General features: G+C 41.4%; 1 protein-coding gene across 3 annotated transcripts in view; it reads right to left on the bottom strand.

Annotated features, from left to right (window-relative positions):
* The window catches only part of NMT1 (N-myristoyltransferase 1), a 40,729-nt gene that overhangs the window by 19,892 nt on the left and 6,270 nt on the right, over nucleotides 1–14,567 (bottom strand). For all 3 annotated transcript variants that reach the window (XM_038547052.1, XM_038547053.1, XM_038547051.1), the window contains 2 exons: nucleotides 14,316–14,493; nucleotides 2,522–2,630 (listed from right to left, as the gene is read on the bottom strand). In XM_038547052.1, the coding sequence (XP_038402980.1) occupies nucleotides 2,522–2,630; nucleotides 14,316–14,446 (240 nt within the window). In that variant the 5' untranslated portion in view covers nucleotides 14,447–14,493. The remainder of the gene's footprint in view (nucleotides 1–2,521; nucleotides 2,631–14,315; nucleotides 14,494–14,567) is intronic.

Raw genomic sequence — 14,567 nt, forward strand, 5'->3', positions numbered from 1 at the left:
CTGCCTCTCACGAATAAATAAATAAAATCTTAAAAAAAAAAAAAGAAATTGTAATATATATCGTCAACTTGTTCTCTAAAAAGAGAGTATCAATCAATAACCCAAGGAACAGTGTGTTCATTTAACTAGTATCAACTAATAACCCAGTGAGCACGTGTTTCTCTTGATCCTCATCGTTAGATTTCCCAAATCTTAAAGTTTCCAACCAACGAGGAAAAAAATATTAATTTTAATTTGTCAATTTAACTATCTTTTCATACACTGTGTCAATGTGCATTTTTAATTTTGTAAACTGCCCACTCATTTCATTATTTTAAATTGACTGACTGATATATTACAGATGTTTTCCCAGTCTATTTATCTTTTTAACTTTTACAGAGAGGATTTAAATTTGTCAATTTTTCTTTTAAAAAGAAAAGCTTTTTGGCTTTTATGGCTTCTGGGTCTTACGTCAGGCTTACGATTATATAAAAATACTCAGAATTTCTTCTGGTATTTTTAATATGCTACTTTTTCCCCCCATTTATATTGAGGACAGGGAGAACATAAACTAAATGCTTATACTGCTTATTCTTGGGAGGTAGGACAAGTGCTTTCCATTTTCTTCCTCTTGTTAACGTTTTTCATAAATTCCTTTTTTAAGATTTTATTTATTTACTCATGAGAGAGAGGCAGGAAAAGCAGGCTCCCTACTGGGAGCCTGATGTGGGACTCAATCCTGGGACTCCAGGACCACAACCTGAACCAAAGGCTCAACCACTGAGTCACTCAGGCACCAGGTCTTTCCTAAATTCTTTTTTTTTTAATTTTTTTTTTTTTTTAATTTTTTATTTATTTATGATAGGCACACAGTGAGAGAGAGAGAGGCAGAGACACAGGCAGAGGGAGAAGCAGGCTCCATGCACCGGGAGCCTGACGTGGGATTCGATCCCGGGTCTCCAGGATCGCGCCCTGGGCCAAAGGCAGGCGCCAAACCGCTGCGCCACCCAGGGATCCCTCTTTCCTAAATTCTTGACAATGAACTGCACCCCTCTCACAAAGAGGGAAAAGGAGGTTATGTAAATGGTATTTTGTTAAATGTTTCTAAATTTTTTTTTTAAATTTTCATTTATTTATGATAGTCACAGAGAGAGAGAGAGGCAGAGACACAGGCAGAGGGAGAAGCAGGCTCCATGCACCGGGAGCCCGACGTGGGATTCGATCCCGGGTCTCCAGGATCGCGCCCTGGGCCAAAGGCAGGCGCCAAACCGCTGCGCCACCCAGGGATCCCTGTTAAATGTTTCTAATTTCAAAGTGAATCATTTTGATACATGCTGGAGCTCAAATCCCCCTTCAGTCTCCAAACACCCACCTCCAGACAAACAATGAAACAAAAGTTTCTAAAGCTAAAGCACAGGCTTGGGCTAGAATCCTTGGCCCAAAGACCTGGCTGAGCCATTGCTCTCATCCTTAATTTTTTTTTTAAAGTATGCCCAACATGGGACTTGAACTCACAACTGCTAGATCAAGAGTTGATCTCTACCACCTGAGCCAGATAGGCATCCTATTGCTTGCAGCTTTAAAATGAGGAAGACCCCCTGCCACCACCTCCCAAGTAGGGATGTTGAAGGTTTGGGGTTAATTTAAATGAAGTGCCTGGTGGTCAACAATGGTGGTTTGGAGATTTTTTTCCATAGTGGATTTAATACTGAGAACAGTAAAAAAAAAATTACTTGAAGCCATTTCTCAACAAGGTAGGAGATTCAAGTTGAAGCACGGTATTTGCGGCATAAAAAAAGGTGAGGGTATACTGGGGTGAGACTGGATCTCTTGTGAAGCTTCTAAGAGAGGGATTCGATGTTTAAGCTTCTCCTGGAGACAACTCTGAAGGGGGTAACACTTAACCTGAAATAAAAGGTTTTCTTTTAAAAAAAAAAAATAAATAAATAAAAGGTTTTCTTTTATAATTTTTATTTATGAAATAAGCCAATCCCTGCCCGTACTTTTGGGTTTCAGGTCATGTGTCAGTCTTAGTTGTACGGTCTAGGCCAGTGGTTCTCAATGGTGGACCTCAGAAATGGACCTTGTGGGACTCACAGCTTCCATTACAATGACTATAGCAATAAGGGAATGCTCGCAATACATAAAGATTGGCCTTAAAAAAGAACAGGCCCTTTCTTCTCCCAGTGCTGAGGACTTAAGACAGAGGTCTGAGAACCACTGCTCTAGGCAGCAGGGGCTGTTCTGACAGAATTCTCTCCAGCACCTAGCACAGCAGCACATGCAGTTCTGTACCTGGACATACTGAGGGGGCAACATGCTCGGGAGACAGCGTCTAACCTGCTGTGTCTCTTAAGGTACCAGGAGCAGTTTCATCACCTAGGTCTAGGGCAGCAGAGGGCAGCAGAGGGATCCAACTCCTCCATCTTGAAGCAATACCAGTGGAGACTGTCAATCTGAATTGTTCCTATACATTGACCCCCAAACTCTCTCATCTGAAAAAGCGACTCTCGGTCACAAGAAAACAGAGCGTCCTTGTTACCTTCACAGGCTGATCCTGGGCTGAATCTGTCTCATTGCCTTTCTCTTTCTTCTTTTTTTGTTTCTTTTTCTTCTTTTTGGCTCCAGTGTCATTGGCTGGACTCAAACCACTGTAAGACAAAATAAAGACTGATGCAGGGCTTTTAAAAAATCATCTGTTTGGAGCTACACTGACAAAGAGCTTTCTGGGGAGCCAGACCTTCCTTAATCAGGCCTGTTGGCTTCAGAAGCTGACTAGAGAATCCAGGTCCCAGAGGGGCATTTGGAGGACACCAGCAAATGCAACTCTCCTCACTCCCACCAGTTCTGGGAGGTGTGTGTGGGGGGGGCTGTGCAAGAAGTATCTTGTTTGGAAGGACCTTTTAAGTTCTTGCTTTTATTTTATGTTTATTTCCTTCAGATTGCAAGAGGCAAAGGCAAATGGTTATTGTTAACAGGGCATTCATACCACCAACGCTTCCTCAGAGCCCTGAATTTAAAACGATGACAGCCCAAAGTAGTCTTTTTTGGAAACCCTTTTTTGCCACCACTCCCATCCTCTCAGTGCATAAGGTTTATTAAGATTCCCCAGCTGGATCTAAAGCTCAAGGCAGTACTGCAAAGGGAGGGAGGAAAGAAGGAAGGAAGGAGGAAAAAGGCAGTTCAAAAAAAAATTCAAAATTAGTAGTTCCACCTGAGAATACAGTGAACTCTAATCTGCAGGATCAGCTAAGTGTAGGGTTTTATTTTTAAAGATTTTATTTATTTATTCACAAGAGACACACAGAGGCAGAGAGAGAAGCAGGCTCCCTGCAGGGAGCCTGATGCGGTACTTAATCCCAGGACCCCAGGATCATGACCTGAACCAAAGGCAGACGCTCAACCACTGAGCCAGCCAGGTGCCCATAAGTCAGGGTTTTAGCTGTATACTCTAGATAACCAATTTTCAAAGAATTAAAATAGTATAAAATACATTTTCCATACTATTATGATAAATTCCATTTACGCTTTATTTTATAATTCAGAAAGTCTTCTTGGTATTAAAATGCCTTGGGGTGATTATGAATATTAATTGTCTTCTCATAGCAAGTGGTACTGTGTAGGGAAAAGGCAATCTGCAGCATGAGCTGCCATTTCCTGTGGGAGATGTACCTAGTCCTACTCCTGGGAGGAGTGCTGGCGTTCAGACTTCATGACCTTACGCTTGGACTAAAGTTACTTCCAGCCTGTGCTGAATCTCCCTGACTTCACCAACTTTCTGCATCATTGTCAACTCTAGTCAGCTGTGGGACATAGCTCTGTGGAAAGGCTTTCCATGCTAGAAAGTTTGTCCCTCCCATGCTAGAAAGCCTACAGTGAGAGCAGCCTCTTAACCTAGAAGGTACTGAGCCCAACTTTTCCCCAGGCCCATAACCCTCAGTTCCTACTAGGTCATTCACTCTTCCCCTCACCCCACTCTGGTTTACCTGCCAGCACCCATCTGCCACGCCTCTCAAAGGTCCCTGCTGCAGGGAGACTATGAAGTCAGGGAGATCCAGGAAAGGCTGGAGGTCATGGGACGCCTGGGTGGCTCAGTGGTTGAGCGTCTGCTTTTGGCTCAGGGAGTGATCCCGGAGTCCCGGGACTGAATCCCGCATCGGGCTCCCTGGATAGAGCCTGCTTCTCCCTCTATGTCTCTGTCTTTCTCTCTCAGTGTCTCTCATGAATAAATAAATAAAATCTTAAAAAAAAAAAAAGGCTGAAGGTCACTTTAGTCCAAGTGTCATGAAGTCTGGACACAAGTGCAACTCTTAGGTATTATCTTAATGGGATACAGAAGGCATACTATGAAAGGAAGACCAATAACATTGAGGAGGAATAAGGTGAACTCCTAAAACCAGATGCTCTCTGCAAAACCATCAAGGCCATGGCAAAGAACAGGAAACAGGAAGTAATTTATGGCCTAAAGAAAATTCTTTCCACTTAGTAATTCAATGTTGTTATCATCTACAGGCCTATTTGCAGCCTATAACAATTCTATGTGATTTTAAAATTCCAGACATATTCTCACTTTAGTCTCAAGATTATATGGAACATTATAAAATTGAAAAACCAGTTGATGTTAGGAAACAAAGCGGTGTCCTGCCACTGATACAATTTATAAGTCCTCGTTCATTTCAGCTTATGGAATGAGTTACCTGGTCCCTGTATATGAGTTACCATAAAAATACATATTTTTACAATAATTTTATGGATAAAAAAGGTCAAGGCAAAGAATTGCTGTGTGTTAACCTTTTGGATATTTACTAAACACATTTTCACATAAGGAAAACAGAAGAAATTACTTTCTCCAACTTCAGAAATCTTTCCAAGTAAATCACTAAGAAATCACCTTCTTGCCCTTGCTCTGCTATTCAGTAGAGACACTTCTGTGCAGCCATCACCTCATGAACCTGTTTCTGTGGAAGGATCTTTAGATTGAACTCTTGTTCTGTTTTATTATGCATGATCAATACACATGCCTGACAAACTCCAAGACCCAAACTAAATGCAGAGAGTGAATTTCATTTTCCTTGTACTGTCCTAAATTTGTATACATAGCTACTGAGCAACAATCCTGTTTCAACTTGTACAGCAAATATAGAGACAGATGAAGAACAAAGGAAAGTGAAAAGAAAGAAGAGTCATTTTCACAGAGCTGCTAGGTACTGAGCTACAGCCACGAGAACACATTATGAGCTCACCATGTCTCACAGTCAACAACCCAGAAAGGACAACTGACTCAGAGAAGAGATTTCCAAAGAGTTCACTAGGGTTTAGTTTTCTTTTTCTTTTTTTTTAAGATTTTATTCATTTATTCATGAGAGACACACAGAGAGAGGCAGAGACCTAGGTAGAGAGAGAAGCGGGCTCCATACACGGAACCTGATGTGGGACTTGATCCTGGGACTCCAGAATCATGCCCTGGGCCGAATGCAGGCACTCAACCATTGAGCCACCCAGGCGTCCCTAGGGTTTAGTTTTCAAGGTGATTATAGTAATACTAATTACTCAAAAGAGACCAAGCTCAGAGGCCTTGAGAGTAAGTCTTCAAGAAGCCTCCTAGGAAGCCAACACCATTTCAGAGAACAGCTTCCATTTGGATTTGCAGAGAACCAAACCAGGCGATCCACTGAAGCAGGCTAGTCCTTCTCTAAGAATTCAGCATAATTTTTAAAGGGACCTGAAGTCCACACCCAGCAGGTGGGTATCTCAGGATGTATAGTGATTCTGCAAATTGAAACAGCAATCTCAGAGTGCTCTAAGCCTTCCAGTCACCTTAACACACTCCAAAGAGATGGGCCAGAATCATGGAATACAGAAAATCAAAGTCTGACTTTGGTTCGTTTGGTTCCAAAAAAATGAGCAAAGAATCAGTGAAATCTGCCTTCCTGGGGAGAAGGAGGCTCCTTACAATGGAAAAAGACATGAAAGTTAACATAAAAATTTTGAAGTTTACACTTTATTTTATTTTATTTATTATTTTTTTTAATTTTATTTATGATAGTCACACACAGAGAGAGAGAGGCAGAGACATAGGCAGAGGGAGAAGCAGGCTCCATGCACCGGGAGCCCGACGTGGGATTCGATCCTGGGTCTCCAGGATCGCGCCCTGGGCCAAAGGCAGGCGCCAAACCGCTGCGCCACCCAGGGATCCCTGAAGTTTACACTTTAAAGCTGATAAGCTCAAGTCATTAATGACCAACCTAGTGAATATGGGACAAATTAGCAGAATGACAGAGCCAGGAACAGGGAAGACAAGCGATTAAAAAAATGTCTTTAAAAAACTGGGGAGGGAGGAGTGCCTGGTTGGCTCTAAGTTAAGCATCTGCCTTCTGCCTTTGGCTCAGGTCATGATCCCAGGGTCCTGGGATTCAGTCCCGCATGGGGCTCTCTGCTCAGCAGAGGGCCTGCTTCTTTCTCTCCATGCTGCTCTGCCTACTTGTGCGTGCTCTCTAAGTCTTAAATTTTTTTTTTTTTTTAAATTTCAGTAGGCTCTATGCTTAACATGGGACTTGAACTCCTATCCCCAAGATCAACAGTCTCATGCTCTATTGACTGAATCAGCCAGGAGTCCCAAGAAATGTCATTTTTTAATGAAGGCCAAGATGTTCTAAATTCAAACTAGAAATCCCATGGATGCTGTGGTATAAATCAAGGCTTGGGGGAGGAGATAGAAAATAAGCCTCAGTGCTGATTTCTAGAAACAGAATGCAATGCCAGGATGTGGAAGTGGGCGGGAGAAGGGCACGCTGACAGATGAGCAGCATGAGCACAGAACTTCCAGATAACATGACAAGCAGTAAGGGTCCATAACACAGGCCTCCTCTCCATCCTACTGGGTAACAAAATCCACTCAAGGGTGCGTGGTTGGGGAACAGAAAGCTGTTCTGTGGGGGAGTGCAAGCTCAGCCAGCAGCTTGCTGAAAAGAATCTCAGGGCCACCCAGCTTAACTTGCTGTTTACAGAAGAGGAAACCAAGGCCCCGACACGTGAGACAAACTGGTCACCAACTAACCAACTGGTACCCAGGGACAATCCATCAATTTCTAAAGACTTGGGCCATTCCTTCCCAAACACTATAGTCTTGTTTCCATGGGAATTTATCTGAGACTCCTCCAAAGTCAAAAGAACACTGTTTCATCACACAGGGCCTTAAAACAAATTTCTGTATATCAGAGGAGCACATATTAAAAGCAAGGAGGAAATAAGTAAGTAAATAAATAAAGGCCAGGAGGAGAGTGAGCAATGCTTTATCCAGAAGGCCTCCTCTGACTACACTAGCTCTCAATGGTATCTGGCTAAGATTATGATCTCCCAAAAGATTTAATACTTCACATATAATGTGTTGTTTCCTACCTTCCCAGTAAGATTAAAAATTTCCTAGCATAGGGACATCTGATACAGCTGTTTCCTATAACACCTCCAGTTGCACCGAGTGCACAGTTAAGAGTTCAACAGATAACGTGCTTGACTGACACTTTTGAACATAATAGACTAAAATAAAATCCTGGAAAGCTAGAGCCCGAAAGGGGGTCAGCAAATCATCTCCAATAATGTTTCCATAGGACAGGTATGTTAACAGTCTATGAAAGTGTGGAGATGCTGTGCTCTTTTGAACGAACCACTGGTTGAGATTTTAAATAATCAACTTTCTTATTAAATTATCAATTTTCTTATTTGTCATCTTCTCCCTCGTTAGACCTGTCCTATTTCTATAAAGTTATAACAAAAAAGCTCCACTAAAACTATTTAAAATGGTTCCAACATCTTAAATACAGACAACAGGGTTAGTTTTGATTATGGGATCAAAGAAAAAAAAAGTCCAGAAAATAAAATTCATAGCTTTTTGGTCACTTATTTTCTACCCCTAAAAACTGGAATTCTTTGGGCTAAAATTCAACATTTTCAGAGAAACCTATTAAAGCCTAGGTTCTGATATCTTTTGATTCTACTTTTGGATATCAGGAAATCTTTCTGCAAATCTGTTTACTTACAAGGTGTGATATGTTCACCAATAATCCTATTGGGGGGATCCCTGGCTCAGCAGTTTAGAGCCTTCCTTCAGCTAAGGGTGTGATCCTAGAGTCCTGGGATCAAGTCCCACATCGGGCTTCCTGTGTGGAGCCTGCTTTTCCCTCTGCCTGTGTCTCTGCCTCTCTCTCTCTCTTTCTCTGTCTCTCATGAATAAATAAATAAAATCTAAAAAAAAAAAAAAATCCTATCGGTACTCAGAAGGCCCAAGGAGGTGAGTGCAGTGGCATACAAGGGTACCTGGGTGCAAAGCACATGGTATGACTCAGTCTCAAATGTCTATCCTCTGTACTGCTATGACTGCAGGCTCACTTACAGTCATACTCCAAAATCTGTAGTCCCACCCATTAGTGAAAGAAAAAACTGTGTAAATCATAGATGATGGGAAAAATAAAAACACTTTAGTACTGCCATCAAGGTACCCAGAGAGGCCTGTGAAAAGAACAGCAGGTTGTGGGAAGGGATTACAAAAATTGCTTTTACTGACATCCCCTGCCTTTCCTGGGACAGGAATTTTGAAGGTGAACAAGTCAGCTCTTGTCATGGAAGATAACTGTTTTTTTTTAGGGGTCACAAAAGCTCTGATATACTAAACTCTTTATTTATTTTTTTAAAGATTTTATTTATTTATTCATGAGAGAGAGAGAGAGAAAGAGAGAGAGGCGCAAAGACACAGGTAGAGGGAGAAGCAGGCTCCATGCAAGGAGTCCAACATGGGACTCGATCCCGGGACCCCAGGATCACACCCTGAGCCAAAGGCAAGTGCTAAACCGCTGAGCCACCCAGGGCCCATACTAAACTGTTTAGAATGGGACTGAGACAGAAATGTAAATTCCACATCCTCTGGGTTGCTTTGGTGAGCCACCCCATAACTTGCAACTCCAAGGTCAAATCAAATGCTGTTTAGAGACCATTTTCAGTAATTTTCTGAGCAATGACTCACTGCTGACAGAAATTTCACACACTAGAATGATGTCAGGAAAAGATACTTGTCCATTAAGAAAAGTTTAAAGGGGTCAGCCATCTCCATCACCAACTGACTCCCTAGTCTGGGAAAGTCCATGGGTTACTGAATGGATCCAAAGACACGACTCACATTGCTGCAGTCAGGAGGCGGAACTCAAGGCAGTAGGAAAAGAAATCCAGCAAGTCCAGCAATAGAACCTCCACGATGTCAAAGGAAGAGGTAGAGACGCAAATCCCAAGCCTCACTATGAAAGCTAATTCAGTCTTTGTAAGTGAAGTCTAGGAGATAATCCATGAAAAGGGCTTAGCACAGTGGCCAGAACGTAGTAATAACAACAGAGAACATTTATCAAATACCACAATGGTGAAACCTTTTCAGCTGTCTCTCAAAGTTAGCAGAAGTAGAAAACATTACTAAGCAAGTACTGATCCTATCGAAGAATTTTAGTTTAGGTTTTGTTGCTTTTTTGTGTGTCTTAAATGCAATAACTGCAAGAGCACTTTCCTTGAGGAATCAGAAGAAAGGCTTGCAGGGCAGAGATTTTAGACAAGGTTACAGAGAAGAGCTGAAAAAGCTCCTCCTAAAGTTACTCAATCTACGGTCCCCAAATCTATGGACTCTGAAGGCAAAGGGTTAACTGCAGACTTAGTAAAGCTGGGAAATTTTAGAGTGAGCACATTAGTTAAACAATGTGAAAAATCAGCAAAACTGGTGTGCCATGAGCAGCAGTCTCCCTGAAATAGGCTCTCATTTGCTTTTCATTTCTTCTGCTTTCCAGTCTCTTCTCTTTGAAGCAGCTCTTGATTAGTTTCTTTTTTAATTGCCACTTAATTGGGAAATAAAATTAGAACACTTATTTGATATCAGTGATGAGGTTTCTCTTTTCATTTCTGCTTTGATCTAGTTTTGAAAAACCAAAAGCTGAAGGGAGAAATTAAGAAAAAGGCACAAAAAAGATTTCTTCTTTCCAAGAGCTAGATGCAGCTATATGCCACCAAATAAATATGGAAAGAACCACTCTCAGAGAATCGGAAGAATAAAACAAAACCAAGTAAAGCTGGCTTTATGGAATTTCCTTTCAAAAAGGCCTCTTTTTTTCTCTTAAGTTTCTTCATAAGAGGTAACAGCTCAGGACTAGTGAGAAAAACTTACAAGAACTCATCTTAACCTGTCCCCATAGAGTAAGAAACCAGGATAGGAAACCGACATTCGACATTCATATCAAAAGGATGGCTTAGCAGCATCTCAGCAGTATCCATGACATTGCAAAATAAATTCTAAAAGAATCCTAAAGAATCCTAGGGGTGCCTGGGTGGTTCAGTTGGTTGGGCATCTGCCCTCTGCTCAGGTCATGATCCCCTCAGGGATGAGGCCCCATATCAGGCCTCCTCCCCAGTGGGGAGTCCGCCTTTCCCTCTGTTCCTTCCCTAGCTGGCTCTCTCTCAAGTAAATAAGTTTTTTAAATGAATGAATGAATGAATGAATGAATGAATCAATCAATCAATCTTAGGAACAAAACAATATAAAAGTCTTTTCCTGTTCCAATCATCCAAATAAACTTTACTTGTTTGCTAACCCAAAACTAAAATCTACTGCCAGCTAAAAATGTTTATTCCTTAGCAACAATTCTTGGAAAGCCTTTCACTAAAAACAAACAAGCAAATTAAAGCTTTAGATGAATGATGAACTGCAGGGGGCTACACTATTAAGATAAGATAGTCTTAGTCTGAGGGCACCTAGGTGGCTCAGTAGATTGAGCATCTGATTCTGAATTTCAGCTCAGGTCCAGGGAGCTCTGAATTCAGCAGGGAGTCTGCTTGAGATTTTTTCTCTGCTTCTCTCTTAATTCATGCATGCACCCACTTGTGCACATTCTCTCAAATAAATTAAATCGTTAAAAAGAAAAAAGATTATCTTAGTCTCACTCTACTCTCAGTTGCTCAGGATAACTTATGTCAGGCAAGCAACTGGGGGAAAAATGCCTGTTTTCGTTAAGTGGATTAAAAAAATAGCATATAGAGAAACTGTAAAGATACATATATATAAAACACATAAAATAAAATATATACATACATTGCATGTATGCATGTGCACATATATGTGTATTTAAATGTATATTTATAGGAATATAAATAAACATCAAATGTTTATTTAATTATGGAAGAAACACATGATGCAAAAAGTCAAGGACTAACCTTATATACAAAGGGACACAAGGAACTACCACAACTGTATTTCCTATTATTCCAGTGTACGGATGTAGCTCATTTCATTAGTGTAAAGTACTGTGAGCCCATCCTGAAAGGAAGGCCTTAAAGGGAATACAGGTTGGCTTGAACTATCATTAACTTTTATTGCATATTAGACTCATCAGCATAAAAAGCAGGTGCTCCCCTTCAATTCTTACATCACTTTTTTTTTTTTTACATCACTTTTGAAAACATTTTAAATAATAATAAGACAAGAAAAATTTCAAGAAGCCAAAAACACAGGGGAAAACTTCCAGGACAAATTGGGAGGATCCCTGGTTTCTGTAGGTATTTCACAGAAAACTGCAGAAAGGCTCACAATGAGGCTGACGTGGGGAAGCAAAATGTGTAAGACAAATCTGACACTCTTCCCCTCCGTGAGAAGAAACTCCACTAACACTGAACTCTGAGTTTTAACATTTGCCATTTGTTCATCCAGTAAGTAATCACTAACGCCCATGAAGTGCCAGGCATCTCAAAAACATGGTCCCTCTACTCAGGCACCTTATAGTCAGGTGAGGCAGGAACTGGATACATTTAACCACTATTATAAAAACTACAAAAAACAAGGTATGTGATAAGAATACAAGCTGGAGAAAGGAAGAACAGGGAAGATTGGAAAGAAGAAGGGGAGGGAGGGGCCAGGCTATATTCTGGACATTATCTCATTTAATCCCTATAACTGGACGTTAAGTAACTTTCCCAAGGTTACAGGATAAGTGTCAGAACCAGGCTTTGAACTCAGGTATGAATGACCCCTAAATCCATGCTCTTTCCGTGCTACACTGCCTCTTTCCCAAATCATTTCCTCTGACAATTAGTGGGGAAATACTGACTCCACCTCAGATTCCGAGTGCCAAAAGTAGCGTGTCCTCCAAGCTAGGTCCTTTATTTTTCACCTGCCACCTCCAAATTTATTTACCAGATCGCTAGATTTGGGATGCTAATAAATTTGTTCATCCAGACCACATATAACCATGTACAACAACAACAACAAAACACCACCAAAGTTTTTCTTAAGGTTATCATTTTGTTGTACTATAAATAAAACACAGAACTTTCTGTCAAATACTTTTTGCAAAAGGATTCACAGATCATAGGGAATATAAAACCAATTAAAAAGCTACAGATGCTGGTCAGGACAACAGTTTAGTAGAGAAAAATAAAAGCAACTACACACAGAGCAAAGAAAAAGCCATACTTTCACTTCTGAAATGACTTTCGAATTCATCAACTCTCTCATCTATGATTAGGATTTCTACTCAGGAGGGGTGCACTTTCCCCTCTTCCTTTTCCTATTTCCTCTTTAAAAGCAATCTCAAAGTCGGGATCCCTGGGTGGCACAGCGGTTTGGCGCCTGCCTTTGGCCCAGGGCGCGATCCTGGAGACCCAGGATCGAATCCCACGTCAGGCTCCCGGTGCATGGAGCCTGCTTCTCCCTCTGCCTGTGTCTCTGCCTCGCTCTCTCTCTCTCTCTCACTGTGTGCCTATCATAAAAAAAAAAAAAAAAAAAAAAAGCAATCTCAAACTTCAAGGCTTTTGTTACATTAGATCTATTGCAAGTTATAGCACTCATAAAACCAGATCTGACAAACTTCCTTTTCCTCTACATTCTTCTTGTGAATTTTCTTTAAAAGATTTTATTTATTCATGAGACACACAGAGAGAGAGAGAGAGAAAGAGAAAGAGAGAGAGAGAGAGAGAGAGGCAGAGACAGGCTCCATGCAGGGAGCCCGATGTGGGACTCGATCCCTTGATCGCGGGATCATGACCAGAGCCGTAGGCAGACGCCCAACCTCTGAGCCACCCAGGCATCTCTCCTGTGAATTCTTAAGGCTGGTCAAAGAACATAAAAGCTAGTTTTTTTAACCTAAGGATTTATCACAAGCAGATCATAAACTACTTAATTAATCATTTGCTTTTCCATCTCTCCAGGACAGTGTATTTTAATTTTATTCAAAGATTTCAACCTTCTACCTTTACCTACAGGACTTCTGCTAATATTGCAAATGACTTGATGGCTATGAAAATGGGACTACCCCCTCCCCCCACACACACACAATCAGACCTCCACAGACTCAAAGTTATACATCCAAAAAAGTCTCTCCTAACTTAACGTTCAAAAACATACACGTAAAAACAAAACAAAACAAACATAATTGTAAATTTAGACAAGGACAGAGCTTCAGTACCAGCTACTGTAACAAAACGAAGAAAGAAGAAGGATAGGGTGTGGCTCAGGAGAATGAAAACTGATGTAGGAAAAGAACAACACTTAAATGCCTGATGAATTTCTTCTCCCCAAGTAACAGTTACTAGTAGTCAAGACTCTGAAGTACAGGAGATACAGTATTAAACCCAGTTCCAATCCCTGTCTAAGATGCACCATCACTCAATTTCTTGAAGCTTTGAGGCTATTTCACAAAGTTAATAGAGGGAAGATCCTGGAAGTTCTAATTACACACTGTTCAGGAAACTTATGGATTATCTGGAACAACGGGCACTGTATACATCAAAACATTATCATACAGTAATTACATGTCGGGTTTATAAGGTAAGTCTGTATTTTGAGATTCTGTTAGTGATATTTTACAACATAATTATGGTTTGTACAAGCTGATTTATTTCCTCATTGAAGGTGAGCTGCAGCAAAATGTTTTATTATTCGTTTATTGCTAATCACGTTGTTCACACATCCAAGTAACGTTCCCTTTGAACTGTAGTTAGATTGACTCGTGTTGTGCCATCGGAAACCACAGTCCAACATGCTCTTTTCCCTGAACGCGGGTGAAGCACACGAGTGGAACAACATTACGCAGAAGAACTTTTATATAATAAAAGTATTGAATGTCTCCGGCCCTTAATATACTGAGCACCCGCCCTGGTAAATGACAAAGACAGCAACCAATCGCCAGGCAGGATCCCAATGTCTCCGCCAATAAGAATGTGGGGGTGGGGCTACCCTAAGCTCCCGGTGACTTCCCCGCACCCCAGAGACCCAGGTTGTGGGAGACTGGACGGGAATTGGACTCCGAGGATATCGTTACCCCCGGCTGTAGCTGTTGTCCTCCTCGTTCTCGCAATCGCTGCAGTGCTCATGGCCGTTTCCGTTCCCTTCCATCATCTGCGGCAGCGGAGGTGCCGGCGGCTTCACTGCTGTCTCACTCTCGTCCGCCATCTTGAGTTGCGAGAGCCGGCCTCCGCGCCTCGCTACATAGGGGGTTCCTATTGGACGAAAGGAACTTGCGGTTTATTCTGGGTTTTGTAGTTTTTGTGGCGAAGGGAGCCGTAACGAGGAA

Source organism: Canis lupus, chromosome 9 (genome assembly GCF_011100685.1).
Source record: "Canis lupus familiaris isolate Mischka breed German Shepherd chromosome 9, alternate assembly UU_Cfam_GSD_1.0, whole genome shotgun sequence".
NCBI lineage: Eukaryota > Metazoa > Chordata > Mammalia > Carnivora > Canidae > Canis > Canis lupus.